Genomic DNA, 26765 nt, shown 5'->3' with positions numbered 1-26765 from the left:
TGCACTGCTTCTGCTTCTTTTTCAATACAGGAAATCACAGGTCTCAGAGATGAAGGTGAGGCCAAAATACAGAGCATGGTGGCTCTAGGAGACACTGTATTGAGAAATGAGAAAAATAAGAAGGCAGAGGTTCAGCAGACTATTTCTGAGCTCCAGAAAAAGTGGGAAAACCTCTGTCAGCTGGCCACTGAATATAGCAGGTAATGTGGAATTTGCCAAGAGGCAGTGGAGATCACTTAGTCCTATACTGATTTTTTTCTTTTCTTCCTGCATCCATTCAATTTACTTTCTGTTCTTTGGGGGCAGAACGAGGTACCCACACAAACAGTTGTATTTCTGCAGAGTTGTGGAGGGGCAGGTCACAGTTTGGCCTGAATGGTCAGGTGGGGAATAGCCAGAGATACTTTCTGGGGTGGCCATGAATAGCCAGAGAATCTTCTGTGTCCTCTTGTTACTATTGAGCTCTCAGTAAAACCAGCACAGGAGGCGCTCAGGAAGATGGAGCGTTGTGGCTGTGTTGGATCCAGCACAGCAGAATGCAGAGCTATTCACACTTAAAAACAGGAGAGGAGGTGCTCTGCATGCCTGAGGTGATGCTCAGGACCTTGCAGGATCAGCCTTGTGAACAGCAGATGCACCACAGGAACAACAGCAGTGAGGAGCTGGAATGGGGAACTTGATGCAAGAGCACTTCACGTATGCAAGGCTGTGTTTTGTTTATTTGCCAAAAAAATGAATCTTGAGGGGCAGAACCCAAAACAATGAAGCTTTGTTTTTGTCCTCAATTATCCTGCTGTACTTTACAGAATTATATCCAGACTGTTTATTTGGATTTGTTTGTGTGGGATCATATTTTCCAATGTTGGCATTTAAGTTCCATCTGGAAGATATCTGAGCTCCATCACTAAATGTGAACATACAAATGTTACTTCTGTCTCATTGCATACTTCCTGTGGACAAATGCAACCTGTTCACTTGCAGCAGATCAGCATGCATGCTTATAAAGCACACAAAGAGAAATCCAATGTAAAGGTCAGGCAAGTAATCACTGGATTGTACTCTCATACCCCATATTGTGTGTGCTGGTTTTGTTGTCTGTATCTCTAAAACACTCCCCCGCCCAACTACATGTGATGAGTTTCTTCTACAGAACATTCCATTTCAGGAGGTTGTCATGGGAAGTCAAGGAAAACAGATTCATAACCATATTGTAGTTTTTTAAACAGAATTTCTGCAGTGAAAAGCAGAAGAATACAGAGCATGAGCATCACATCTCAGATGCTAGAAACTGTGGATTTATAGGTTAAGGTTTAAGAGGGTTAGTCATTTGTCCTGCATTTAAGTCCAGTTCATCTGCAATAACTTCTGTGTTTTTTCTCACCTTGAAAATTCCAGTCTGATCAGTAATTTAAAATCTGGGGAAAAAAGTATTCAGTACACTCAAGTTCGTTCTAATGGTTGACTAGCTCACACTTTGACATTTTCCAGGTAATCAATACATTTGTTTTTTTGACACTATTAAACACAGCATTTTTTTCTTAGCCCTCAAGAGCAACTGCAGTGCAACAGGGAGCAGTATGAGCAAAGCAAAGAAGATCTGAAACAGGCTCTAATGGAACTGGAGAAACAGCAACAGGAGATTTTTGCCCTTCAGCCTGGTTTGGAGGAGAAGCAAGTTCAGCTGGCAAATTATGCTGACCTCCTGCAGAAAACAGAAGCCTTGACTTCCCAATTTAGCAAATTGAAAAGCCAGGAGAATCTACAGGGCCACACTGTTGATCCCTGCTTCACAGAGGCAGAATGGTCAGAATTAAAGCACCAACATGAAAATCTGCTCAGCCAGCTCCAGGTTAGGACCTCACTCTCTTTCCTTTCCTGTTGGTTGCAGTTCTCACTGTTCAGCTGTGGTGTAATTCTGGTGGGAAGGTTTTGGGTAAAGCTGGGAGTGGAGCAAGTTCCTCTGAAAAAGGGCAGGGAATATCTCCCTCTCTCTCTCTCTCTGAGGGATAAATACTGAAACAAATGAGACCCAAGTAAATGTGAAGAACATTTTGTACCTGTATGAACAGATTTGGATAGCTATAATATGAAGCATTTGCTCTTACATTAGCTTTTCTTCCTTTGGGAAGGATGAATTTGGAAAACATCTGAAAGATTCTTTTCCAGCATCTTGCTTGTTCTTGGTTTCACCCAAGGTGATGCAAATTGCATTTGTATCCTGTGTGGCATTCTGTCTCTAATGTTTCATCCATTTTAAGAGAAAGCATCCTTTTTACAAGTACATTTTTATGAAATGCCAACCCTTCTGTTTCCTGCTATTCATTAAAATTTTGTTCATGATGGAGTCCATGATATGCTGGAAAGAGAGCAAGATAGTTTTGTGTTTAACCTGTGGTTAGCCAGATATTCTATGGGGAAAAAGCAAGTTTGTTGTGCTGGTGAGTCCTGGAAAAGCTGTAACAGTCTGTGGATGATTGTTTGAGATAATGGTGGACTAATCCTAGAAACTCCTTGTTTCTAGACCATCATGCAGACATTGGAAAGCCCTGTTCAAGAGGACCAGCAGGTTCAGGATATGACAACAGATCTGAGCACTGAGCTGAAAATTGTCTCTGAGAAGCTTGCTGAGTGTGATGGTCCAGCAATGGAAGAACCATCAGCTGAGCAAAATCAGTTGAAATCACAGGTATGTTGCAGTTTCTGCATTATGGAGCCCATCACATCTGTAAAAGAGAATTACTCATGGTATCAAACTAAAAAGCTATAAAACCTTTCTATAATAAAAAGTATGTAGTGTTTCTTTATTGAGATAATTGTAGGACTCAAAACACTCTTAATGAACTGGGGGGGACCTTTACTATAGGCTGAACTGAGGGTTCAAGCATGCAGTTTGGTTGGTTAGGATTTTTGGGTTTTTCCTCTTGGGGCTTAATGAGGAAAGAGATTATTAAATTTGGTATTAGTAAGTGTCTTTAATTTAGCCAGTGTGAAAAATTTTTTGAAAAAAGTCAGTGAGCCAAGGTAATTTCTAAGAAGTGTCCTTCATACATAAATAGATGTTCTTCTGCTCTTTGGCAGAGTGGAAATCAGTCTTGTAGCTGTGAGCATAGAGAGCTGAAATCATGGCTCAGATATGGATCACTGTAATTCCCTGCCCATCAGAACTTGCTAAACCTCTAAGAAGGAAAAAGGGAGAGGAGGTGAGGGGGGAATTACCTGTTCAGAACTTGGAAGGATCATCATGTACCACCCTGTGTGCTGTGGGATTATTTTATTACCATAATGTTTTTAGCTTCAGGTGTTCTCTGTGCATAAAAATGGCTGATGAAATTGTTGGTTTGGTAATTGTTGGTTTGCTTTCTGCAGCAAATAGATCTGCATGTACCTTTCAACACGGTTTGTTGTTCAAAACAAGTGTTTATGATTTTAGACATTGACTTTAGATCTTAACATTAGGTGTATTGAGTAAAGATACTTTTCAAATAAAATGTTTTCTTCATGTTCAAAGGAACAACAGGGACCTCTTAGCCAAAGTGAAGACATGGCAAAGAAAAGTTTGGTTTTAGCAGAAACTGTTAAACAAAACACCTCTTCACCAGAACAGGAGTTTATTGAGGATGAGATGGAAACACTTGAGAGTGAACACAAAGAAAGATTGGAAGAAAGACTTGAAAATGTCAAGCAAAAGAAGGAAAATATTTCCAGTGAAGCCCTTGAGTTAGAAGATGAGTTTGGTAATGAAATCCAAAAGGAAGATAAGGCAGATACAATGCTGAAGAGAGAGACACAGATCACTTCTGATACTCAAATCTCTGCAGAGGAGACCCCCACAGCAGTGGAGCTGAAGGAGCCTTTGGAAATGAGTGATGTGAGTTTATTTGTTGACAATAACAACAGTGGAAAGCTGGCTAAAGAGACATTTGAGATGTCTTCTGTGTATTGCATCCTTAATTTCACTGAAGTTAAGCCTCCTGGTAAATACAAGTGTATAAATCAAAGAAGTGGAAAGAACTCTCATAACTTTTTATAGCAAGTCTGTAACAAGCCAATAACATATTTAAAACAGCAGTTTTCCTTTTAAATACCATTCCATTTAAATGCATGTCACTTTCTCTTGCCACTTAATAGAGCAGGTATCCTCAGACAGGACACGAAGAGAAGTTGTGGAGATGGGAAAATTGCAGATGAACCTCTCTGCCTAAGAGCTTTGAGAGCTTCTCTTAAACTAGGGAGACTTGTTTAGAACTGCAGCACAGTGTTTGTCCTGTTTGTTTTCAGAGAGAATATTTTTTACCATTCAGAGATTTGATGTTAAAATACCATGTTTATGGTAACACAAGCAGATTTTCTTTTCTATCACTTCTCTTAGGGTCAAGATGTAAATGGAAATATGTCTGAGAAAGAGAGGCAGAATGCTCCAGTTTTGGAGGAAAGCAGTGTAGTGTCAGACAGCCCATTACAGGATATCCATCACAGCAAGGACAGATTGGGGCAGGCTGTTCAGGTACGTGACAAATGTGTTTTAATATAAGTCTGTGTATATGTGTGTCTGTGTTCATTAGAAATTCATATGTAATCCCTTCAAATTTCTTGGCTTATGGAGGCATGTTTTCCTTACCTGATGAAAGGAATCATAAATTATATTTTCTCCAAATCATCCCCTCAGCCTTGCTCATGTGAAGAGTGCAAGAGATCAAAGTGATGGTCTCTGCAAACCCCCAGGGCTTGGACCCACTTTGTCCATGATGCAAAATCTAGCTGTGATTTCATAAAATCCATCACAGAATGGTTTGGGTTGGAAAGGGTGCTAAAAGTTCATCTAGTTCCAACACCCTGCCATGGACAGGCACACCTTCCACTAGACCAGATTGCTCAGAGCCCCATCCAGCTTGGCTTAGAACACTCCCAGGAATGAGGAATTTAAGAGGTTTCATCACTGCAGGTAATGAGAGGTCACTAACCTGGAACTGCTGATTTTTATGGGACCTCAGGACATTGACACTGTAAAATGTCTTTTAAAAACGTAAATGTGTGCAAAGCTAAGGGAATGATTTGAAGTATTCCCTCATTGACCTGACCATGGACAGATGACCATCAGAATATAACAGTGGGAACTGTCCATAACTGGGATTTCTGGAGAAGGTGCAAGCTCAGTAGTTACCAAATGTGTCTAATCAGAAACTTCTAGAACTGTATTAAAAATCATGTGAGCAGTTGCTCCTGTTTACCCTGTTCTGAAACTGTATCAGAGTGGGTAAGATCCCATTCTGGGATGGCAAACTGCTCTAAGCAGGGGCTTCCAGCTCTCTGGGTTTGGGTTACCTCAGCATTTTCCATCATTCATGAAGCTAAACTGAAGATAGAGTAGACAGATTGTGGAGTGGGAAGTTTCTTAGCAAATTTTGTACTGTGACTTTCACTGATTGTAAACATTTTGCATTTTTCGAATCAGGAGGAGGCTGATAAGGAGAACCCAGATATGGACAGAGCTGACAGGTTCCAAGAGGATGTTCTGGACAGTGCAGATCTTGGTGGTGAGGCAGAACTGGAAAGACTGGATGGTGTTGGTATTGAAGGTGATGAATCTAGGAAAAAAACCCATCCAGCACAGGTAACTGGACATGAGATTACACCAGAGGAGTTGAATTTGAGGGTGTTTGTATCCAGTTCAGTTGCTGTGGGGATGATACTACTAAGAAATGAGTGAGAAAAACCTCAAGTTTACATTGAGCTACTTCAGTCTGATGTGATACTTAAAATGTGGTAACTCACTTAATTCTTTCCTGTACATTTAAAATTGGTACGGAGGGAGGTTTTTTTATTTAGTGATTGGCTGAGGATCATTCCAAAGGATATTGCATTCCAGGTCACCTGGATGTATTGTGAAATCTGGTGACCATTTTGCTTGAATACTGTTGTGCTTGACTTGCTTTCCAGATTTCTTATTTACATATTTACTTTGCATGTGTGAGGCTGCATTTGAGATGCTGTGCCCTGTGTGGTGCACCCTGGTACAAGGGGAATTTCGACTCCCAGAGCAGTGTTTAGGAGCCAGAGCCAGAATGAGTGAGAAGAGGCCAAGTTCCTGTTGGAGATGAAAAGGCTGACAGGGGTCTTGTTGCTGTCATCCCCTCCCTGAAGAGGGGAAGTGTTATAAAGCCAGACTCTTCTCAGAATTTCAGTTTTAGCAAACTCTGTGAGATACTGAAACCTCCATCCAGCAAATCTCCAGGTTACCCATGGGACTGTCCTGCCTGGGTTTCTAAACAAACACTCTCTGTCTACAGTACAAGTCCTCAGGAAAAAGCCAAACCTTTAAAAAAAGCATTCAAGACTGTGTCCAGGAGCACATAATTCAAGGCCCCTGCTTAGAATAATGAAATATGAAGAGTGTAGGTCAGAACACTTGCAATTTATTCTAAAAATTTATAACAAAATTACAGCACTGCTTCTTATAAGTGGTTTCCTTTGCAATAACCTTGCTCACAGTAAATTATGAGGTGTAATTATGGTTTTCCTCATCTACCTATAATTATGGGCTTCATAACTTTCTCGTCTCAAGCACTGTAATTACTACTCTGCAGGTTTGATTAGAACTTTTTGATTACTGGTTGCTTTTGTTTTTCTTACACCAGAAGGAGCAACCTAGTGGTGTTGAGAATCAATCATATAGAGAAGATGAGGGGCAGGTTCAAGAGAAGCTGTGCCAGAAGGGTCAAGTCCTGGAATCTGCAGCAGCTGAGAAGGATGGTCTGGGATTGAGTCCCCCAGCTCCTGCACATGAGGTAACCCACAGCCTGTTATTTCAAGTGAAATGTGCCAGTTGTTCAGTTTTTGTTCCCACCTGGCCCTCAGCTGAACTTGTTTTAAAAGAAGAGACAATTACATCAAAATCAAGACCATTCCATATAGATCTTATTTATGTCCATGATAATTTTGAACTTCATCCAAAGTGCTTGCCACATCATAATTTTCTGTGGGTCTGTTCAAAAGAGAGTTCACCCTGATTTTTAGAGCCATCATAATCAGTCTTTATGATATTTAGAGTTTCTCTTCAAACTGTTAAGCAGCACAAACTTTGTTCCATGTTATTACAGTCAGCTATGATAGCTTTTCTATTGTAAGGAAGACAGATCAGAGAACTGAAATCCAAGAGTGATCCAGCATAAGAAAATAAATGAAATGAAGTAGAGAAAGGAGAAGGGATTCAAGTTGAATTAATGACAAGTTACATTACTGAATGACTTTACTAAGTCTACTCTACTTTAAGAGTAAAGGAGTTACATCACAAGTGCCCTGTGACTGTTGGACACCACATTCTTAATTTGAAGGTAGGGCTAAATCTAATCTTCCTTATAGGCAGGTCCACAGCTGGCCTGTCCATGGGCAGGTCTTACCTGGGACTTGCAGATCTGCAAAATCTCCCAAGGGTCTTGGGACTTTGAAGAAGTCCCTGCTAACTGGAAGCTGGCAGTGTTATTTTGATTTACAAATAGGATGTGAGGGAAGATCCAGTAAACTACAGACTGTGAGACTAACCCCCATTCCTGGGAAAGTTATGGAGATCATGCTGGGTACTACTGAAAAGCATTTAAGGAACAATGCAATCATCATAGAATCATTTAGGTAGAGAAAGACTTCCAAGACCATCAAGTCCACCATTAACCCAGCACCAAGCTCACCACTAAACCACGTCCCCAAGTGCCACAGGGAGATGTCTTTTAAATCCTTCCAGGGATGGTGACCCACCACTGCCCTGGGCAGCCTGTTCCAGTGCCTGACCACCCTTTCAGTGAAGGAATCTTTCCTAAAATCCAGTCCAAACCTCCACTGGCACAGCTTGAGGCCATTTCTTCCTCTCCTGTCACTTGTTACCTGGGAGCAGAGACCAACCCCCCTTGGCTACAGCATCCTGTCAGGGAGTTGTAAAGAGTGATAAGGTCTCCTCTGAGCCTCTCTTCTCCAGGCTAAACAACCCCAGACTTGTGCTCCAGACCCTTCCCTAGCTCCATTGCCCTTCTCTGGACACACTCCAGCACCTCAATGTCTTCCATGCAGTGAGGGGCCCAAAACTGGACACAGAATTTGAGGTGCAGCCTCCCCTGGCTGTATCCATGGAGGCAGTGTGCAATGAGAATCACACAAACAAGGAAAACAAGTACACAGCAAGGTTTTTCTAAAAGTCAGGACACTTCTTTGTGTCTTTTGATATGTTGATATTTCAGTCTGCTGAAGTGGATTTCCTCCTTTCTGTGTGATAGCTTAGCTCAGTTTTAATGCTTACTTCAGTTCTATGGCACTCCAAAGGCTCTTGAGATTAAATCTTATGTCTGAATTGATACAACTGTTATGGTTATGTACACAGAGAAATTGAAAAGTTCTCCAACTGACTACTTCATGAGTGGCCTCTTCAGTTTTGACTGAAAATAACCAAGAGTTAAAATGAAGAGAGCTATTCTTCTCTGAGAATGTGTACTATGTGCTGTATCTTTCCCACACTTGGAAGCAGATATATTTTGCATGGCTCATGACCCATGAAGGGACAGATGACAGTGACAGCTTACAGTGATAATTGACTGTTTCTAGTAAAACAGTGTCCAAAGTAGCAATACCTGAAGTTTATCAGACAATAATTTTTTTACTGTTGCTGGTTTTAGATGTTAGTACCACGGAGAAGCTCACACTGCAGAAATAGCTGTTTATTTGTATGCATTCACTCATATAAATTTTATACATGGAACAGATCATCAGATAGGTATGGGATCATCAGAGACAGATACTGGGAGAAGGGAAATGCAGAGAGATTTTTAAGGGATCATCATGTAATCCAGCTAGCCTGTGACCTTTCGTTTCTGATGCTGTCTGCAGTAGCTGAAGGTGATGTTAAACCTGGCCCCAGCCCAAGTGACTTGTCCTTCTGTCATGGGAATCACAGGCAGTGCCAGGGACTGGCTCTGAAGCCTCCTGATCCCTCCCCACCCTGATTGAGACATGACTCCCTACTGGTCTCATCTTACCCCAGATTTTGGATAGCACTTGTGACAGTGGCAGCCATGGCTTTGTGTCACAGCCAGGCTGCTTCATGCATGAGCTGCCCTGTGAAGAAGAGCTGAAGAGGTGTCCTGGTGAAGGACACAGCAGTGTTGTGGGGCAGGTGCTGAGCAGAAGGAATGTGGGTGTGAGGAGAGGATAAAGTTCCATGAATATGTAAGGAAGAGAGGGAGAAGACACAACAGGCCTTTGAATTTATCAGGAGCAGAGGTGGGTGCAGGGAGGATGTTATTTGAAGGTGAGGATGCCAGAGTTTCACTAGAATTGATGGGCAGAGATTTCAAAGCCACCTGAGCAGTGCTGACAGGAGGGGGTGACTGCAGGTGTGGGGGACAGTGATGGAGTTTCCAGTTTCTGGGTCCTGATTGATCCACATAGGCTGTGGGGGAAACCACAGCAGGATTTAACAGCCCCCATGGCTTAAACATGTGAAGCAAAGTGCTGCAGCCAGAAAACTTATTGGTTTAGACCCTTCAGAAATAAGAATCTTGTTTTGTGTTGTAGGACACAGGTGCAGAAGTGGTTGTCCAGAAGGAACTATTTCCCACAGTGCAAGTAAACAATGAATATTTTGAAGAGGAACAAAAGGTCAATGAGCTGAAAAATGAAGTGGCTGAACTGGATATGGTGCTTATAAATGAACAACTAAAAGAGCTGGAGGTATGGAAACTGCAAAGCCATTCCTCATTTTTAATGTAGTGATACACTGGCAGAATTGTGATTCACTTGGGCAAACCAAAGCTGTTGCCCATAGTGAAAAAATCTGAGTTTTAACTGCACAGTTATTTAGTTTGTCTGCACACACCATGCCTTGATGCATGTCCATGTAAATCCCACAGTTTGTACTGCTCTTCCAGAGTGCAGTGATACACCTAGGATTGCATCCATGATGTGCTCCTTTGCTTGGGATGAGCAGGAATATGTTTGTAGGTGAATCAGTATTTAGCTGTATTTTGTGTTGAAAGCTGAGAGTCTTTAAGATCATCCTTTAATCTCTTCTCTCTCTGTGGTGGGCTTGATTGTAGAATTTAAAAGCTGAGCTGGAAACGTGGAAAGCAAAGTCTCTGTGCCATGGTGAAGAAGCAATTCCCAATGGAACAGGATCAAGCAGAGCAGAGCTGCAAACCACAGAGCCCTGCTGGGACAGGCTGCTCCAGGAGCTGGAAGCTGTTAAGGCAGTGAAGCAACAACAGTGCTGTTTAATTAATGAATACCAGAAAAATCTCTCTGCTGCACAGTCCTCCATGAAAAATTTGTCAACAGAAAAAGATAACATAAAAATGTAAGTATAGTGGAGGGGTTTGGTTAAGAGGTTGCACAACAAATATGGTTCTACACTGAATTTTGTGACATGCTTCAGTAATGCTCAGACAAGGGTATGGGGTTATATCCACTTCAAGAGAAGTCTAAGAGGTTTGTAAGTTTGTGAACAGAGTTAAGCAGAAGAATTTCTGGTGGCTCTTTGCTATCCTTAAACAACATCTACTCTCTTTATTCTTTAGGCAAAACAGAGTAGTTGCTGGGCTAAAAACCTATAAAAATCCATCTTAAAATACATATTTTTTTAATGTGGCAGATGTGAAAGACTCATTTTTCTTTAGAGACTCCTTAATTCTAGTTTTTTTTCTGAACGAAATATCTCTTTATTCTGAAAACTAACCTTACTTGATAGGAAAAAATTCCATGGCAGTAAGTAAGTCTACATTGCCAATTCAGAGGTAACCAATGCACAACAAATATTTACTGTGTTTTGTGAATTAGTCTTCAAAACACAGAACTAGTTTGTCATGGTAATGTACCAAAATAATTTGAAAACATTTAAAACTTATGAAATTGTTAATTTACTGAAAAGAGATTTTAAAAAACGTAATAAAAATCCATCTGCTAAATGTATTTTAGGTGGGCATTTTAAAATACTCCTGGAAATAGAAGATAAGTAGATTCATTTGGAAGAGTTTACCTTGCATGAATGGAAATTTCTCAGTTTTTTTTAGAACCAAGTTTTATCTTCATTATCAACCAGAAATTATTATAAAATGTTAATTCACTTAGAGATGATGTTACACTCTTCCTGACTTTTAAAATGAGGGCTACATTCTAGATTAGTAGACACTGCAATTTTAGAGAATATACAGTAGAAGATATCTTTTTTGCACAAACATCTATGAATAGTGAATGCTCTACAGATAAGCAAGAAATAATGATACTGCAAGGGTGGTTGGGGAACTCCTAAGAGAACATTGAGAGATATGCATGATTAAGTGAATAAAGTTAGTGAATTGTGCTCTAAACAGTGAAATTTGTTTTTAAAAAGTCTCTGTATAAGGAGAATTCATTCTTTTTGAACACTACTCATGTTTTTTGCCAGGGGTCCTATGAACAACACAGTTCTTCTGGAGAAAATTAAGGCATGCATAGAGTCCTTACGGAAGGAAAGAGATGTCTTAAACCAGCTGCAAAGTCAGCAAGAAGTTTTATCTCAGCATTTGACATGCATGGATAAAGTGTTGACAGAGAGCCAAATGAGGCAGCTGGAGCACTGGTGGCAGCACATGGAACAAACAGTGCAAAAGAAACATGATCAGGTTGTGGCAGAAATTGATGAATTTAACCTGCTTATGAACAAAGCACGGGATATCCAGAGGCTGATACAGGAACAGTATTTGCAAGCAGAGTTACATTCCTCAGCTGCAGGAAAAGCCAAAGACCCTCTCATTTGGACCACAGAGCTACAGGACATTAAACATGGTCTTTCTCTATTAAAAAGGAGGATTGAGCTGCAGATGAAAAGAATTTGGAGTGATCAAGAGAAGGTGGCTTTGGAGAGCTCTATACAGGATTTGCAGAGCAAGCTGGAAGCGTTATCAGCACAACAAACTCCTCAAGAGGATATTCAGACCACTGGTCCTGCTCTCATGAAACATGAAATGATGAAGAGGCTGAAAGAAAATATTTCCTGGGTCAAAGACTCGCTGTCCCACCTTGATCAGAAAGCAGCACTTTTCCCCAGTGATGTCAAATCACAGATCAGAAATTGTCAGCTTATGAACACAGACATCCTGAACAGAGAACCTGTGATTGTATCCCTGGATTATGGGCTCCAGCACATCCTTCCCAGCTTGGAGCCAGAGGAGGTCTCTGATATGACCTTCCTTTTACAAACGTTGAAGAATTCATACAAGGCTCTTGTTTTAAAGTCTGCTCAAAGATTGCAGCACTTGGAGCTCCAGCTGGAGGAGAGGCAAAGACTCACTGCAGAAATAGACAAAGTTCACTCTCAGCTTTGCAAAGCTGAGCTGATGGCCAGACCTGACCCAAACCAGAACAGCAGCTGCTCAGAGCTGGTGAGCCAACAAGCCATTCTAAAGGAGATGCTAAAGGACATACAGGAAATAGAAGAGCTTATCTCATCCCACTGTAAAGAGAGTCAGGTCACAGCTGGGCAGCTGAGCCTGTCTGAACAACTCTTCTTGATTGATCAGTTAAGGAGTCTGAAGAATAGAGCAAGGAAGACACAGAGGCAAATTCAAAGTAAACTTCATGAAGTAGAACAGAAGACGGCTGTCTCCAGAGAGTTTGCTGAAGGAATAGCTTCATTGCAGCAGGATCTTGATGACCTGCAGGATGGTGAAATGAACCTGAAAGATGATGAATTAGTAGGTGCCAAGCAGGGACTGAAGGACAAATGCAAAGCACTGAAAGAAAAAGTGTTAGCTTTTCAGTCAAGTTTGTCACAAGTAATGAAGTACAAGGAAATATTTGAATGTGTAGGTCTGAAATGGGACTCACTGCAGCTGGATGAATTGCAAACTAAATTTTCTGAAATTAAAAATAAAATTAAAGAGAAAATAATACACTTGGAAAATATTGTTGGAGAATGGGATAAGATTCAAGGATTGCTAGATGAAATCCAGACTGTGACATCCACTGTAAGAAAAGAAGCTAATATCCTAAATGATAGCTCCAGCTCTTCTCCTGCTGAGAATGTCATATCTGCACAGATTCTATTGCAGGCAGTTCAACAAATCTTGTACTTAACCCAGGAGGCAGCAAATCAAATAAACAAAAATGAGGTCTTTGATACATCCTTCAAAGAATCTAAGAGGAAAGAAATAAAGTGCCTGGAGAAAAACGTTGAAGAATTAAAGCAGTTTCTTCAAAACTTGGTCTCTGGGCTACAGAGTGTAAACAAGAAAGGTAGCCAGGATGAAGCAGAAAATATATTCCACATCATAAGGCATATTCAACTAGAACTCCAGCAGCCACTTGTGATAGACATAAATACAATGCAGGATGAAAAGCTGCGATGGGAAGCAATTCAGAATATGATGGAAGGAAAGTTTTCTGCTCTTAAAAGTATAATGGAAAAAGAGAGGGAAAAACAAGAAGAGAAATCTCCTACTGCTGCTATAGAATTAGAGACACTGCAAGGCTGTGAAGCACAACTGAAGGCAGACATTGCTGCCCGTGTTGTAAGTATATTTAATGAAAGTGAAGCATTGACATATGCCTTTCCCCAAGAATTAGATTAGGTGTCTGACTGTGGCATTTTCATGACTCACATCCTCATTTATTCTAACAGCTGAATTGGCCTGTGATCACATCTCCACATTGGTGGATAGGATGGGAATCATGACAGAAACTAAGGACACAAAGAAAGTTGTGTTCACTTTGATTATGATCAATCAGTGGGGATTAGCACAAGAAAAGAATGGTAAAGAGGAGGAAGGAAAAGGCTGTGTTGAAATATTCAGCTGAAGAGAGACTGGATGCAGTCATCTTGTGAGGCAACATTTTCAATAGTGAGAATGATAAAAAATCCAAGCACCTTGTTTCTTCTGTAAAGAGAAGCTTTAGCAGTTGGGAGTGACCAAGAGGATTAAAGCACAGGTCAAACCAATGTGATCAGGAATGGTGAACATAATTCCTGTTCTGAGGGCCATAAACACATGGGTTACAGCACTGCTCTGTGACTGCACAAGTAGCAAATGTGTTTGCCACATGTCCTCCCTCACCTCCTCACACCAGTGCTGGGAGAGTTGGTCTCAAAGACAGCCAAGTGTAAAATTTTAAGACCATGTGGTGATCCAGAGGAGCACAGCAGCATTATTTTATTGTTCCTTTCTCTTTTTAATGCTTTCAGAATGCTCTGGAGGAGGCATGCAGGGCTGGTGAGCTTTACACCATGGCCCTTCAGAGGGCTGCCAGGTTCCTGGAGGACTGTGAAGCTCCAGCCCAGGCTGCTGCAGCAGAGCTCTGTGGCTCAGTGGAGATCTGTCAGACTCCACACTGGAAAGAGGAAGAGTTCAACTCTGCAAAGGCTGACTTAGAAAACCTGCACTCCAAGCTGAAAATCCTAGTGAAGCCAGAAGACCAAGTATGTCTGGAAAATGCTGTAAGAGAACTGGTGGAAAGGAGTTTGGCATTAAGGAAAAAGGCTCAAAGAAGGGAAGCTGATGAGCAGAGGTGGGTTTAAGAGATCTCCATAGATCTTGTTCCTTATTGTGAGAAACTTGACCAAAAATAAATCCAGTGTTGTTTCTGCTCTGATAGAAATTCAGGTAGTCAGAAATTTCAGCAGGAAGAAGGGTGAGCATTCCTGTTGTTCTCAGGTGTGCTTGTTAAGGAAGGAAAATTGCCAGACAAAAGCCATATTGCTACCAATTTACAGTGCAGTCACTTCTTGTATATTCCAAAATGTGGGGCTTGAGTGGGAGTCACAGAGTGCCAGAATCAGAAGAAAGCACATTTCTAATCTGTAGTGCAGTGCTGGTGGAGGTCAGAATAGTTTTCTGAGGATCCCTAATTCATGTCTTCCATAGGCTGTTCTGGTGGCTTGGGAAGGTAAAACCCAAACAAGTCACAGGCTGTAGTTTCCTTCCTTCAGGTACAGAAGAAATCTGGAGGGCCTTCAGATACATGCATAGAGAAAGTTTGGGAGAGAGAATAAAGGATTTTTAAACTGCTTGATCATGTTCCAGTGATCAGTACCTCAGGGATCAAACCTGAAGTGTTTACCAAATGCTAATTGACTATAACTTGGAAACAGTCAGGACTAGTAGTTCAAAAGGGTTTTTTTTAAAACTTTTATTCTGTTGGGCATTGTGGTTGGAGAGAGGAACAACAACAACAGCAACAAATTTTAATTGATCCATTCATTGTTTCATGCAGGTACTTTGAAAAACACAAAAGCTACACAGAAACCAAAGATAAAGTGTGTGATAATCTTAAGAAACTGGAAAAGATGCTTAGACAGTCTTTGTCTAAGATTCCAGTGTCTTACAAAGAAGCTTTGGAGCATTTGGAAGAAAGCAAGGTAAGAAAGGCTCTGAAGAAGTTGAAAAGATCATGCAAAACTAATGCAGCTATGCATACCATGTGACACCATAGTAGGGAGAAGTGGAATTCTTTATCCTGTATTTATGTATGTATAAACCCACAGAATGTATTAATGTATTAATATATTTATAATCTTGTTAAAAGACCAGGTATAATAGATCATGTGAAATGAGTATATCTTACTGCTCTAGAAATGAGACATTTTATTTACTCCATCTTTCTCCACAGTCTTAGCCAACAGAACTCCCTCATTATGACCATATTTTACCAGCTCAGTAGAGTGATTGCCATTTTCCTAGAGGATCCTAATCATGTTACTGAATACTTCATTAGTACTCCTGACTGTAGCATTTTATTTGTTGATGTGTTTGTTTTTCCTGTAAGATTCTAGTCTCCAGCATTGACTCTGCTGAAGAGGATCTGGTGAAGCTGAGGCAGATCTCTGGAGAGATGATGAGGTTATGCAGAGGAAGTGACAGAGCCCTGGGCAGGATTGTTACAGTGCTGTGGGAAAACTGGCTGGGTTTGCTTGAGGCAGCCAAAGGGCTGGAAATTACCTGTGAAGAACTAAAGCAGGAATGGAAATTCATCAATGAAGAGGTGAGTTGTACAACATCTGTTAGTTTGGGGGGGAGTCGAGATGGGACTGTGAGAACAATGGCCTGTAAAGGGCTGAGATCAGGGCAGAACATCATTTCCCACCCTTTCTTGAACCCAAAGTCAGAAAAGGTGGGGATATTTATTCAGTCCTCTGAACCCAGAGCAGCTCTGCACAGGGTTACATGCTTTGTTAAAGCAAACTCAGAGGTTTTGTCACTCTTCAAAGGTTCAAGATCTGACTGTGTAATTCCCAGGAGTTAGTCACCCGTGTGAGTAAATAGACAATGTAACTTCAGGTGGTGGAACAAAAAAGCACTTTATCTCATGCTCTGCCATGCTGTTTACTTAGCTGGAACGAGAAACAATCATTCTGGATAAGCTCCAGGAAGAACAGCCAGAAAGCCTTAAAGAGCAGGAAAAGGCCACCAGAGAGGAGCTGGTGGAGTTGCTTGATTTTGTGAACTCATTTGAAGAAAACATCAACCAGCAACAGCTCCTCTTACTCTTGCTTCTTCACCGGATCAGAAACATCCTGAATGCCCCTGAAAATGCCGAGGGGGAAGCTGCCCTCCCTGCCTTGGCTGAGATAAAGGCAATGCAGGAGCGCTGTAAAAAGTAAGTGGTGTGAAATTTCTGGTGAAGGTGTGAGATAAGCAGAGGATTTTACTGGATAGCAAAGAATATATGAAAGCTGGAATGCAGTTAAAATGACAATAAATGCTCTCCTGGGTCAGACCAATGCTCCATCTCACCCTTCTGCTGTCTCCAGTATTGGGGGATATTATTTAGGGAGAAGACATGAGCCTGGCCATATCCTTTGTGGGCTGCAATTTGTTTTCAAATGCAGTAGGAATCAAGGAACAATAGTCAGTTTTAGAGGTTCCAAGTGCTTGTGAATTTTAAGATTTTTCGCTTTTAGGAAAATCAGACCTTGTGCTTTTTGCAACAAGGCAGCTTTCATCTGAGTGCCACTGTCTAAAATTCTCCACAAATGTTTTTTTACAAATCTGATTATAGTATTCACCCTTCTCTGGGTTTGCTTTTGTGAACAACATCTGCCAGCATCTTCAGACTGAGAACCTGACCTCTGCTATTTTAATATGCCTGCTCTCTGGTTTGGTTTACCAAATAGCACTATCTGAGGACTCACTTTAAAGAAACTGAGATAAAGTGATATAAAACTCATAGATTTAACAGCAGAAAAACTCCCTAAATTACAGACAAATGTGGTTCTGGATATATACCTACATAATATCTGTATTAAGCATGCTCTTTGCTCCTACTTAGAGTCTAAAACAATGTATTCTTTCTGGTCATCTTGCATAGGTTGTACAAAAAAGCTCAAGACCATAAAGATTCTGTGAAAGCTGAGATTCAGGAGAGGAACAAGGTCACTGAAGAAATAAGTGCTGTGACAAATGCATTGCAGAATGCTGCATCTGTGTTACTGCAGGATGCTGACGGAAAGGCAGAACAGCTGGAGGTTGGTAACAGCTCTAAACTCATGAGCCAGCATTGCTGTGGTGGGACCTTGAATTTGTCAAAATTGGCTGGTTTTCTATTTAAAATTATTTAGAATTAGAATTTAGAGTTGTGTCTGCTTTTTTACTGAGTTAGTTGTGTCCAGAAAATTTTCCTACTGCAGGTGCTTTATGCCTGTTCTTTTCCCTCACATCCAACTTTGCTACTCCAAGCACCTAAAACTTACCCAAAAGTGAGTTAAGACCTTATTCCTGTTTCTGACAGCAATGGAACAAGTAAATGCTAGCAGCAGTCCCATCAAATTATCTCTTTTTAGCAGTATGTCACAGCAGGCCTGTTCCTTTTGAGAAGACTGAGCTGAAAGGATTGAAGAATTCATTAATTTATGTAGTCCAGACACCAGTCAGCCAAAATCTGCAGGGCAATTTCATCTCTTACTTCCAAAGAAAATCTAGTTCTTATGAAATTTATAGCATTCGTCAGGACTCCACTGCATCTGTTGAGTGGAAATATCTATTTCATTTTGAGATGACAAACCTGATTTAGCTTGGCAAAAGTTTTAAATTCACCCACACAGATGAAAAGGGAGAAGTGTAATTGTCTCTTCCCTTAGGAAAAAACTTGGGACAGTTTTGCTAGGTATCTGCTTTCCAGCTAAACAATCTGTGAAATGTGAACGTGCAGTAATACACAGAAACCAGTTTGCAGGGACATGCTTTGTTTTGGAGACAAGAGTTGTAACTGATTCTTTCCAGTTCAGGTCAGGGAATCTGTGAACTCCCATAAATATTGGCACAATCTTAATTGGGCCATTTGACAACAGCAGCCTTCTCCCTGAGACAGTGAGGCACACAGCTGTTTCATGGTGTTGAGGGTTTGGGTTTTTTTAATATCAGACCCAGTTGTTATGGGATGACAGGAAATTAATCAATCTCAGTGACATATTTCTTCTGTCTGTTGCATTTGTGCGAAGGAAAAGATTCCCAAGTGAAGACTATGAATTAGTGGATTACCATTACTCCTGATTAAAAAAGTAAAGGCAGTTAATTTTAGTGTCTTTCATTGCCTGGTAGGAGGTTTGGATAATTTTTCCCAATAACTTGAGTTAACATTTGAGTTTCTCAAACAGCTGAGCACGGGGGAAAGGAACCATAAAGCCAGCAAACAGAACATTCCAACTTGAAACTCTAGAAAACCTTCCAAACAAATGAATTTCTTCATTCTTCCTGCAGGAGGACTTAGCTTGGATTTTATTTCTAGGCCACAGGCTGTAGACAGTTGTTCAAGTTTCTTTTATCTCATAAAACCTACATTCTTTGTGCAGAACTGGAAACTACTGTTTTGAGAGGAGCCTGCTGTGCTGCTCTGCGTAATTGCCTGAAAGCAGACACTTCAGCCTGAAACCTGTTGCTTTTTGTGGCCTTTGTGTTGTTTATAATAATGAAGGGATGGACATTGGCTATTAAACTCTTTCAAAGGGAAAAATGCACCTTTGGCAAAAGGGAGAGCACAAAGGTTAACATTTAATCATAGGAGCTCTTGAGATGGTCCCTTTGCTGTGGCTGTCAATGAACATCGGTGCGTCACTTCCCCAGCATGGAACAGTATCAAGTTTAATTAATTCTTACAGATTGAAAAGCATCATTTGATTAAATGAGTCACTATTGCTTAGAGTTTATCTGCTTGCAGAGGTAATCAAATCAGGTTTGATATCACAAACCCAAATATGGTTATATTTCCAAACCATAATCATGGTGGGAAATATAAAACACATTACATATGTGTGTGTATAGACATGTATGTGTACACATACACACGTGCACTCAGTAAAAACTGGGTAAAACTGCTGAAGTTACTCTTAATTTTGTAGGAGCTTCAGAGTGTGATTGGCAGAGAGAGAGAAGCTCTGGAGGATATCATGGAGAAACTTCGGATCAAGTACTCTGAAATGTACACAATAGTCCCTGCAGAGATCGAAACACAGCTGGAGGACTGCAAGAAAGTATTGCACGACCTAGAAGAGAAGGTAACTGTTGATGTGGTTTTCATATGCATCTATTTGCAATGTATAAATCATTCCTCATGCTTAGGGCTCTTTTTAGAATAATCTTATGGTAAGCAATGTCAATATAAAATTTAATTTTTTTATTAAAAATGGACATGGCAGAATCTTTTGCAATAATTTTTAATATTACATAGATGCTGTCTTCTTTCCATTCTGACTCTTAAACTGGGAACTAGCAATCAAAGTTGATTGCAAAGTTTGCATGGCTTAAAGGAGGAAATATTTTCAAAACTAGGTTAAAAAAGGACTTTGAAACAGGATTTTTTTTAAAGGTAATTTGCACATGTGGTAGGGTATCATGACATGGTTCTTTTTACCACCTCTGAGAACATGATCGTCTTCCTTTAAAATCAGGGAATTTAAATAACTGAATGCCATTGCATCAGGCTTTTGCAATATATTCTATCTGCAGGGGATATTAGCAGAAAGCAAAATTAAGCAAAATTGGAGTAATACTCTCAGTTTGGGGTCAAATTTTTAGCCTGATACAATTACCATCATTGTACAATTACCATCATACTTACACATTCGTGTTATTTTAAAAATGAAAAAAAACCCTTTCAGTTCTCATATTTCAGAAATAATAATGTCCAATCCTAATTTTTAAGGTTAAATCTCAGTTAATTTGATACAATTTGAAAGTTTAATAAAACACTTTTGAAATCCAGTTACTTTTTTAGTGTCTATCAAATTACTCATATTATCTTACGTAAAATATTAAGCAGCATATTGACTAAAGCTTATGAGTTCTAATTTGGTTAACTTTATGGTTTCTGTTTCAAAATGAGGCTAGTCTTTTCAGAACCAACAACTGGGAGGAAAGAAGAGAAGGAAAGAAAAACAGTATTTATGCTTTGGGGTTTTTTTGTTGTTTACTGCTTCATTTACCAAGATATAAAAGGTTATCCCAAAGCACACATTACCTGTTGGAGTGAAAGAACTGGTTCTGGAAGCTAGATAATGTTTGCTTCTCATATTTAGGTATTGGAAAACATTATAAACTACCTTGGAATTTTTCAAAATGCTTTTAAGAAACAAAAAAATTCATGGTGGAACTGGAGGTCAGTTCAGTAACATATTAGGAGATACCAGCATGTGTTAAAATGAGTTGTCATATTTTAATGTCGTTCTGCTTTCTTCTAAATCTGCAAACCAAAAAATGAAAATAAATTGTATATTTGATGCCATAAATAATAAATTTTATTTCAGTAAGAAGTATTGAAATTATAACCCTGCTTTGCTGATAACCAGAGCATTGACAGATGCAGTGTTTTTATCCTGAAGAAATAGATGAAGTCAGAGCTTGATCTGTTTACTCATTTCCAGCTGTGTCACATCACTCATACATGATTCTCTCTTGTTTTAAAAGCTGGCACTACAATTACAGACAATTTTCCATGTTTGGTATATTCCAGGATAGTGGTAATGGTCAAGTGTTCAGTGATTACAACCTGAATTCCTTTTTCCCAAAAGTCTTAGTCACTAAGTGCAGACTGACTTCATAGGTTTTCTGGTATAAACAGGAATATTTCAGAGGAGCCCTCTAGTTCTTTCTGTATATATTTATTTTGATTAATTAAATTTTACCAATACAACATGTAGGTACTTTTTAGAGAGGTTCTGTTGGAATCTATAAATGATGTTAATAAAATTAAGAAATGAGTAGATACTGTATTAACTAAAATGGTCTTAGTTCCTCATCCCACAACAAGGATAAAGTATTTCAGTACTAGGAGCTTCAAACTAAAATAACTATTAAATTAAAAATCCTTGGCATTGATGCAGCTGAAACTGTTCAGTGTGCATTTCCCCATAAATCCTAGGGCTGCAGCACACAAAGAATTTACCACAATTTAATGATTTCCTGGTGCTTGGCTGACCCTGGCAGCTAGCAGGGTTTAGTGAGAAAAGATGTCACTTTTGGGCAAGATGAAGGACTTTTCTCACTCCCTGCACTTCATCTAGTCCCTAGTAACCTGGTAGCTTATGCTGTGCTGCTCAGTCCTGTGCTTAGGCAATTATTCAACTTCAGCTTTGAGAGTTTTTCTACAGAAAATCAGGCCCTCCAGTGCACCAATTTTTCATTTCTGTGGAGTCCTGCAGAGTGAAATTAAGTCCTCAGACCTTTCTATATCTCCAAGTTTATATTGAGAAATTGGTGACAAATCTCCAAGTTTATATTGAGAAATTGGCTGTGCATTGATGCACTTGGATATTCCCTTATTTGTTACATGGAAGTCACAGCTGTCAGCTGAGACACAAAGGTGTCATTCTGGGTTTCTTACAGCCTAAATCCAAATGTGACCCTTCCCACCATGCAGCATGAGCAGCCTCTGTCAGAGATGAGAGCAGGCTGAAGCAAAGCACCCAGGGAGCTGCAGTGCCTCCAGTGCTTCTTTCCTGCTTTTCTGAGCCAGGCATTTTTTAATGAGAACAAATTAGTGAACAACGTGTAGATGTTGAACCTGCTCATGTTAATGCTTCTCCCTGCAAGCATAGCTCCATTCCAGTGTTTTTAACTGACTTGTCAAGAGAAACAAAAAGAATTGGAATATTTTTGGTAAGGTGGTGCACAGAAACAAGCAGATCTTTGTAATCTCCCCCATTGTTTTCTCTTTGCTCTGTCAGGTTAGCTCTGAAATCTTGCAGAACTCTCCTCAGTATGTGCTGAAAAGAAAAGCAGAAACTATTAACAATGGCCTTCAAGCTATTGAAAAGATGTTACAGCAGAAGAGTGAAAACATTTCAAAAGCCAAAGAAGTTCAGAAGGTAATCTTGCCAAAAAAAATAATCTGTGGGTGTTAAAAGATTTTTGATTGTTTTTACAGAGCCTAGTTTAGCATAAAGTGGTCTTCCTTTCATTTTATGTCTGTAAAAGGAGAAGTACACGCAAGCATTTAACTGGTGAATATTTATCAATTCTTTCTCACAGGAAAATCCATGCTTTTTTCAACTGTGAATCACACCAGTGATTCAAAGTGATGCAAAGTGTTCTCTTTTCATCATGTCAGTTCTGAAACCTTTGCAACTCATGTCCCACATGAAGAACAAATAATGCTGCTGTTATCTTTGAGCCTGACATTCTGTTTCATTTCCCTTCTCTCCACATGCAGCAAATCTGGGATATGCTGGACCTGTGGCATTACAAGCTCAATGAGCTGGATGCAGAAGTGCAGGACATGGTGGAGCAGAATTCCTGCCATGCCCAGGAGCTGATGGACATCCTGGTGGCCCCCCTGCAGCAGTACCAGCAGGTGTCCCAGCGTGCTGAGCGCAGAACTGCCATCCTCAACAAGGTACCTGCAAAGGGAGCAGCTTTTTAAAAATCCAGTCCTACCAAAAAACAGGCTGAGGCCTTTGCATGAGGCATCATCAGAGGCTGTCAAATGAGTAGAGTCATTAGCCTGCTGTGGCACAGCTGATTGGAGCTGAGGTTTCTGGAGTGGCTAGCCCAAAGGACTGGCTCAAGCCATGGCTCAGGGGTTTGTATGGGGGATTCTTGCCCCTGGGTGGGTGTTGAGGTGGTTCTCTCACTCTCCTAATGGGTCTATTAAAGTGAAATTGCCATATAAATTGTGACAATGCCCCCATAAAATGTAAACATGCGAGCACCAAAATTACTTTGGTGAGAGGGGATAACCTGAAATCATTAAACTGTTTCAGAAAAATGGTTTTTATTTCACCATGCTAATTTCACTGACCATGATGCAAATGCATCCTATTTTCTTTTAATCTTCTTCATAGATGCATTTATCTTATACAACGAAGCAATTGACATGTGACTTTCTGTAAAATTCTGTCATTTCCTAGGCCACCAACAAGATGGAGGAATATGAGGAGCACTTGAAGAATGTGAAAGATTGGATAGAAAGCACCAACAGTTTGCTAAGAGCTGATGCTCAGCACAACTCTGCAAAAAGCTTACACAAGCATACTGATGAGCTCCAGGTTAGAGTTGGTGCAGATAAATGCTCCTTTTAGCACTTGTTTCTCTGTACAGATGCAGTTTTCCATTCTTAATTGTTAATGACATAAGTAATTTACCATTTTCAGTAAATCCTTTAAATGAGAAATAGTTATAGTTGAGACTCATGAAATACAGATGTTTTTTTGTGCTGGACACACCTGTCTTGTGCAAGTGCTGAGCTGTTGTACAATTTCCAGAAATGTGTGATTGTCTTCTGTAACCCTGCTGAGTGGCTAGGATCAGTTTTTACTGCCTGCTTATATAGGATTCTTTCTATATTGTATGTGAGCCAAAAAGGCAGAGTGCTGGTTTATTATGTCTGTGTGTTAGATGGTAACTTTGAAGTGAGTTGTGGTTTGGAAGGCTGTGCTCACTGTTTCTTCAAGGTAATTCTGGTTGATAATTTCAAAAGTCGAATGTTTGTAGTATTACAGGGAAGATCAGGGCCAGAACAAAAACCAATTCTGGCAATTTTGTACTTAAAATTCGAGTTTTCTGTGCATCCACTCCTTGGCTTAGACCAAGTGAGAAAGTTGGTGTTCTAAACATAGATTTTTGTAGTAAGACTAGTAAGAATTTTTGACAGGAAGTAGCTGCCCATTCTGGGCTGATATATTACAAAAGCATGCAGCCACAATGGGGAGAATGTGATTTCCAAAAGCCATGAATGTTTTTTGTGGCAAAAGCTTATTGTCTGCTGTGCTTGTGAAATGGAATGTTTTGTTTGTCCTGGGCTGTGAAACCCAGTGGGTTTGGAAATGGGCTTGCATTAGAGTGGAAACATGCATTCAGTCCTTTCCTTCACACACCACCCAGATAAATGGATCATTTCTTGCAGCCCTCACTGTTCTTCATGGCAATGTTCACTGCAGTTCATCCAGTTCATTGCAGGGAAAGAGACTTCACATCACACACAACTGGCCTGATACTTTCTACAGCATTTTGTTCTTTCTAATCCTTACCTGTATAACCACTGTTCAGCAGTGATGTATCAAACTTAACTCCTGTTTTGTCCCCAGATGGCTTTGGAAGACTCAGAGCAAAAGCAAAATCTTCTGCATGGTATCTGCATGGAGCTGGAGGAGCTGTCACCAGTCTTTGAAACTGACAGTGTAATGCAACAGCTGAATGAAATAGATGTTCAAGTAGCAGCTTTACAGCATGAGATTGCAGAGATTCTTCCACAAATCCTGCATGTGGCTGATGTAAGTCTGGGTGACTCATAAGTGCCTTTTATCAGAGCTTCATCATATGTTAGGAAATGCAGATTATATATTTATATATGGAAAACAGGGTGTAGTGCTGGTTGTTAGAGGTGTGCCAAGCAAGGAAATTAATTTTTTGTAAACAAACCATCAGAAGGCATTTGGTAACTAATTAAGCTGTAAAGTTCAGGATTAGCACAGGAGGTAGGAGGAAAGGCTGGGATGGGAGCCTGGGTTGGTTCAGCCCAGAGAAGCTTGGGGTGAGAGGTTGATATTGCTGCTGTTTGCTGCTACATGATGGGAGATGACAGACAGGATTGGGCCAGGCTCTTCTTGGGGTGTTCAGCAAAAAGATGAGCAGTAACAGACCTCAGGTGTAACAAAGGAAATTACATCTATGTACTAGGAAGGATTTTATTTTTTTTTGGCAGTGAAATTGGTCAAACACTAGATCAGGGGCTCCAGGCAGGGTTAATATTCCCACCTCAAGAGATACCAAATCTCAACAGGATCAGACCCCAAGTGCCCTGGTTTGTTGGATAGCAGAGACCTTTCAAGGTCCCTTCCAGCCTAATCTACTCTGTGACTGTCTCTGTGAGACTTCACCAGCAGCTGCCTGTGGGTTCCTTTTCCATCTGACATAAGTCTCTTCCTACTGGAAGCTGCACCAGTGTAATTATAGCACTTTCCTATTCTGATAACTATCACCACTGGAAAAATGTCTTCTCACCACTGGTAATTTCTAATGTAAATTTATAAGGATATTTCTTAATTCCTTTAGAAGTTATGGCTAAAAGTAATTTATAACAACGAGCCTTTTGATCGATAGCATCCATTAACATAACCTGCATATGCTGCACTCATTTTTCAGTATTTCTTTTTAAATTTAAGTGAAAGACAGAAGTGCAAGTGGCTTTGGTATTTGGGCTATCTACAAATACTCTTTGTTCCCAAAATCTAGGAGCTGGATGCCATTGAATCTCACGTGAAGGTGTTTGAGAAGGATGTTGCAGAAATGAAGACAATCCTGTCATCAGAAGATCTGTTAGAATTTTCTCCTAAAGACCAACTTAAACATGGACAGGTCTGTGAGAACTCCTATCTAGGCTTTTTTTTTTCCTGATCAATGTAAACCTTGAGGTGAGATTTTTGAGAGACCTTTTCAAGAAGCACAGTCATGGTTTGAACACAAAGCACTTGAAATTAAAGCACTATTGAGAGTATGTGCACAGGGAACTCGAGTGTGTAACTGAAGCACATGTCAGGTATAGCTGCCACAATTGAGGATCTCCATTTTTTGGGAAGTTTATGGCTTGATTTTCAAGAGACACTTGCTGTACACTGCTCCACTTGGCACCAAATGGAAATTTGAAGTTAGAAAATTAGGCTTTGTTTTTCCAAAAATGGAGGCAAAATTTAGCAGATGATTCTTTTAATTCACGTCAGTCCACAGTGGTATCTGCCTAAAACACAAAAAAGTTCAGTTTCAGGTGAGGAATAAAAATGTCATCATAACTCTCATAGCAGTGTAACTCTCACAGCAAAGCTGTGCAGCTTGGTTACCCAGAGAACAATTTTGTAATAACTACATTACATGGAAAAACTAAAGTAATATTTTGTCTGGAAAATGATGTTCACCTACTTCCTTAGTGTAAATCAAAGCCTGCATAGTACAAAAAATTCCTGATACAGTCTGCTTATGAATGAGAGAATAATCATCTCTGTTTCCATTGGGGCATTTTAAAACAAAATCTTCTTGAGAGGGAGTTTAACAACAATGTTAGTGATTAAAAGGCCTATAGGTGGTTTGTATTTATATTATTTTTTTCTTCTGGAGTTCCCTGCTGACTGGTTGGCTGAACAAAAGACAAAAACCAGAATTTGCCTAGAGTGACATCAAAGAATTTGCACCACTTTAACTGTCTTCACTGCCAGTGATGTTCTGCTTTGAAATTAGCTGCTTAGTAAATAGAAACTGATCTGAATGTGAGCCTTTTTTGTCACTGTGCAAACTTTATATATACAGAAAAAAACAGAATTGTAAATATAACTTATA

At 40.1% G+C, this 26765-nt stretch overlaps 1 protein-coding gene across 1 annotated transcript in view; it reads left to right on the top strand.

Annotated features, from left to right (window-relative positions):
• Positions 1–26765, top strand: part of SYNE2 (spectrin repeat containing nuclear envelope protein 2) — a 158915-nt gene that overhangs the window by 47718 nt on the left and 84432 nt on the right. Inside the window, exons 40-60 of the mRNA XM_077180797.1 lie at positions 31–200; positions 1543–1849; positions 2522–2686; positions 3509–3868; positions 4370–4504; positions 5453–5611; positions 6636–6785; positions 9556–9711; positions 10077–10333; positions 11420–13523; positions 14195–14517; positions 15223–15367; positions 15775–15990; positions 16340–16605; positions 17317–17473; positions 19343–19498; positions 22166–22306; positions 22651–22833; positions 23348–23485; positions 24524–24709; positions 25671–25793. Coding sequence (XP_077036912.1) covers positions 31–200; positions 1543–1849; positions 2522–2686; positions 3509–3868; positions 4370–4504; positions 5453–5611; positions 6636–6785; positions 9556–9711; positions 10077–10333; positions 11420–13523; positions 14195–14517; positions 15223–15367; positions 15775–15990; positions 16340–16605; positions 17317–17473; positions 19343–19498; positions 22166–22306; positions 22651–22833; positions 23348–23485; positions 24524–24709; positions 25671–25793 — 5997 coding nt within the window. The remainder of the gene's footprint in view (positions 1–30; positions 201–1542; positions 1850–2521; positions 2687–3508; positions 3869–4369; positions 4505–5452; positions 5612–6635; positions 6786–9555; positions 9712–10076; positions 10334–11419; positions 13524–14194; positions 14518–15222; positions 15368–15774; positions 15991–16339; positions 16606–17316; positions 17474–19342; positions 19499–22165; positions 22307–22650; positions 22834–23347; positions 23486–24523; positions 24710–25670; positions 25794–26765) is intronic.

Source organism: Agelaius phoeniceus, chromosome 6 (assembly GCF_051311805.1).
Source record: "Agelaius phoeniceus isolate bAgePho1 chromosome 6, bAgePho1.hap1, whole genome shotgun sequence".
Classification (NCBI taxonomy): Eukaryota; Metazoa; Chordata; class Aves; order Passeriformes; family Icteridae; genus Agelaius; species Agelaius phoeniceus.
This window is presented reverse-complemented; position numbering and strand designations above follow the sequence as displayed.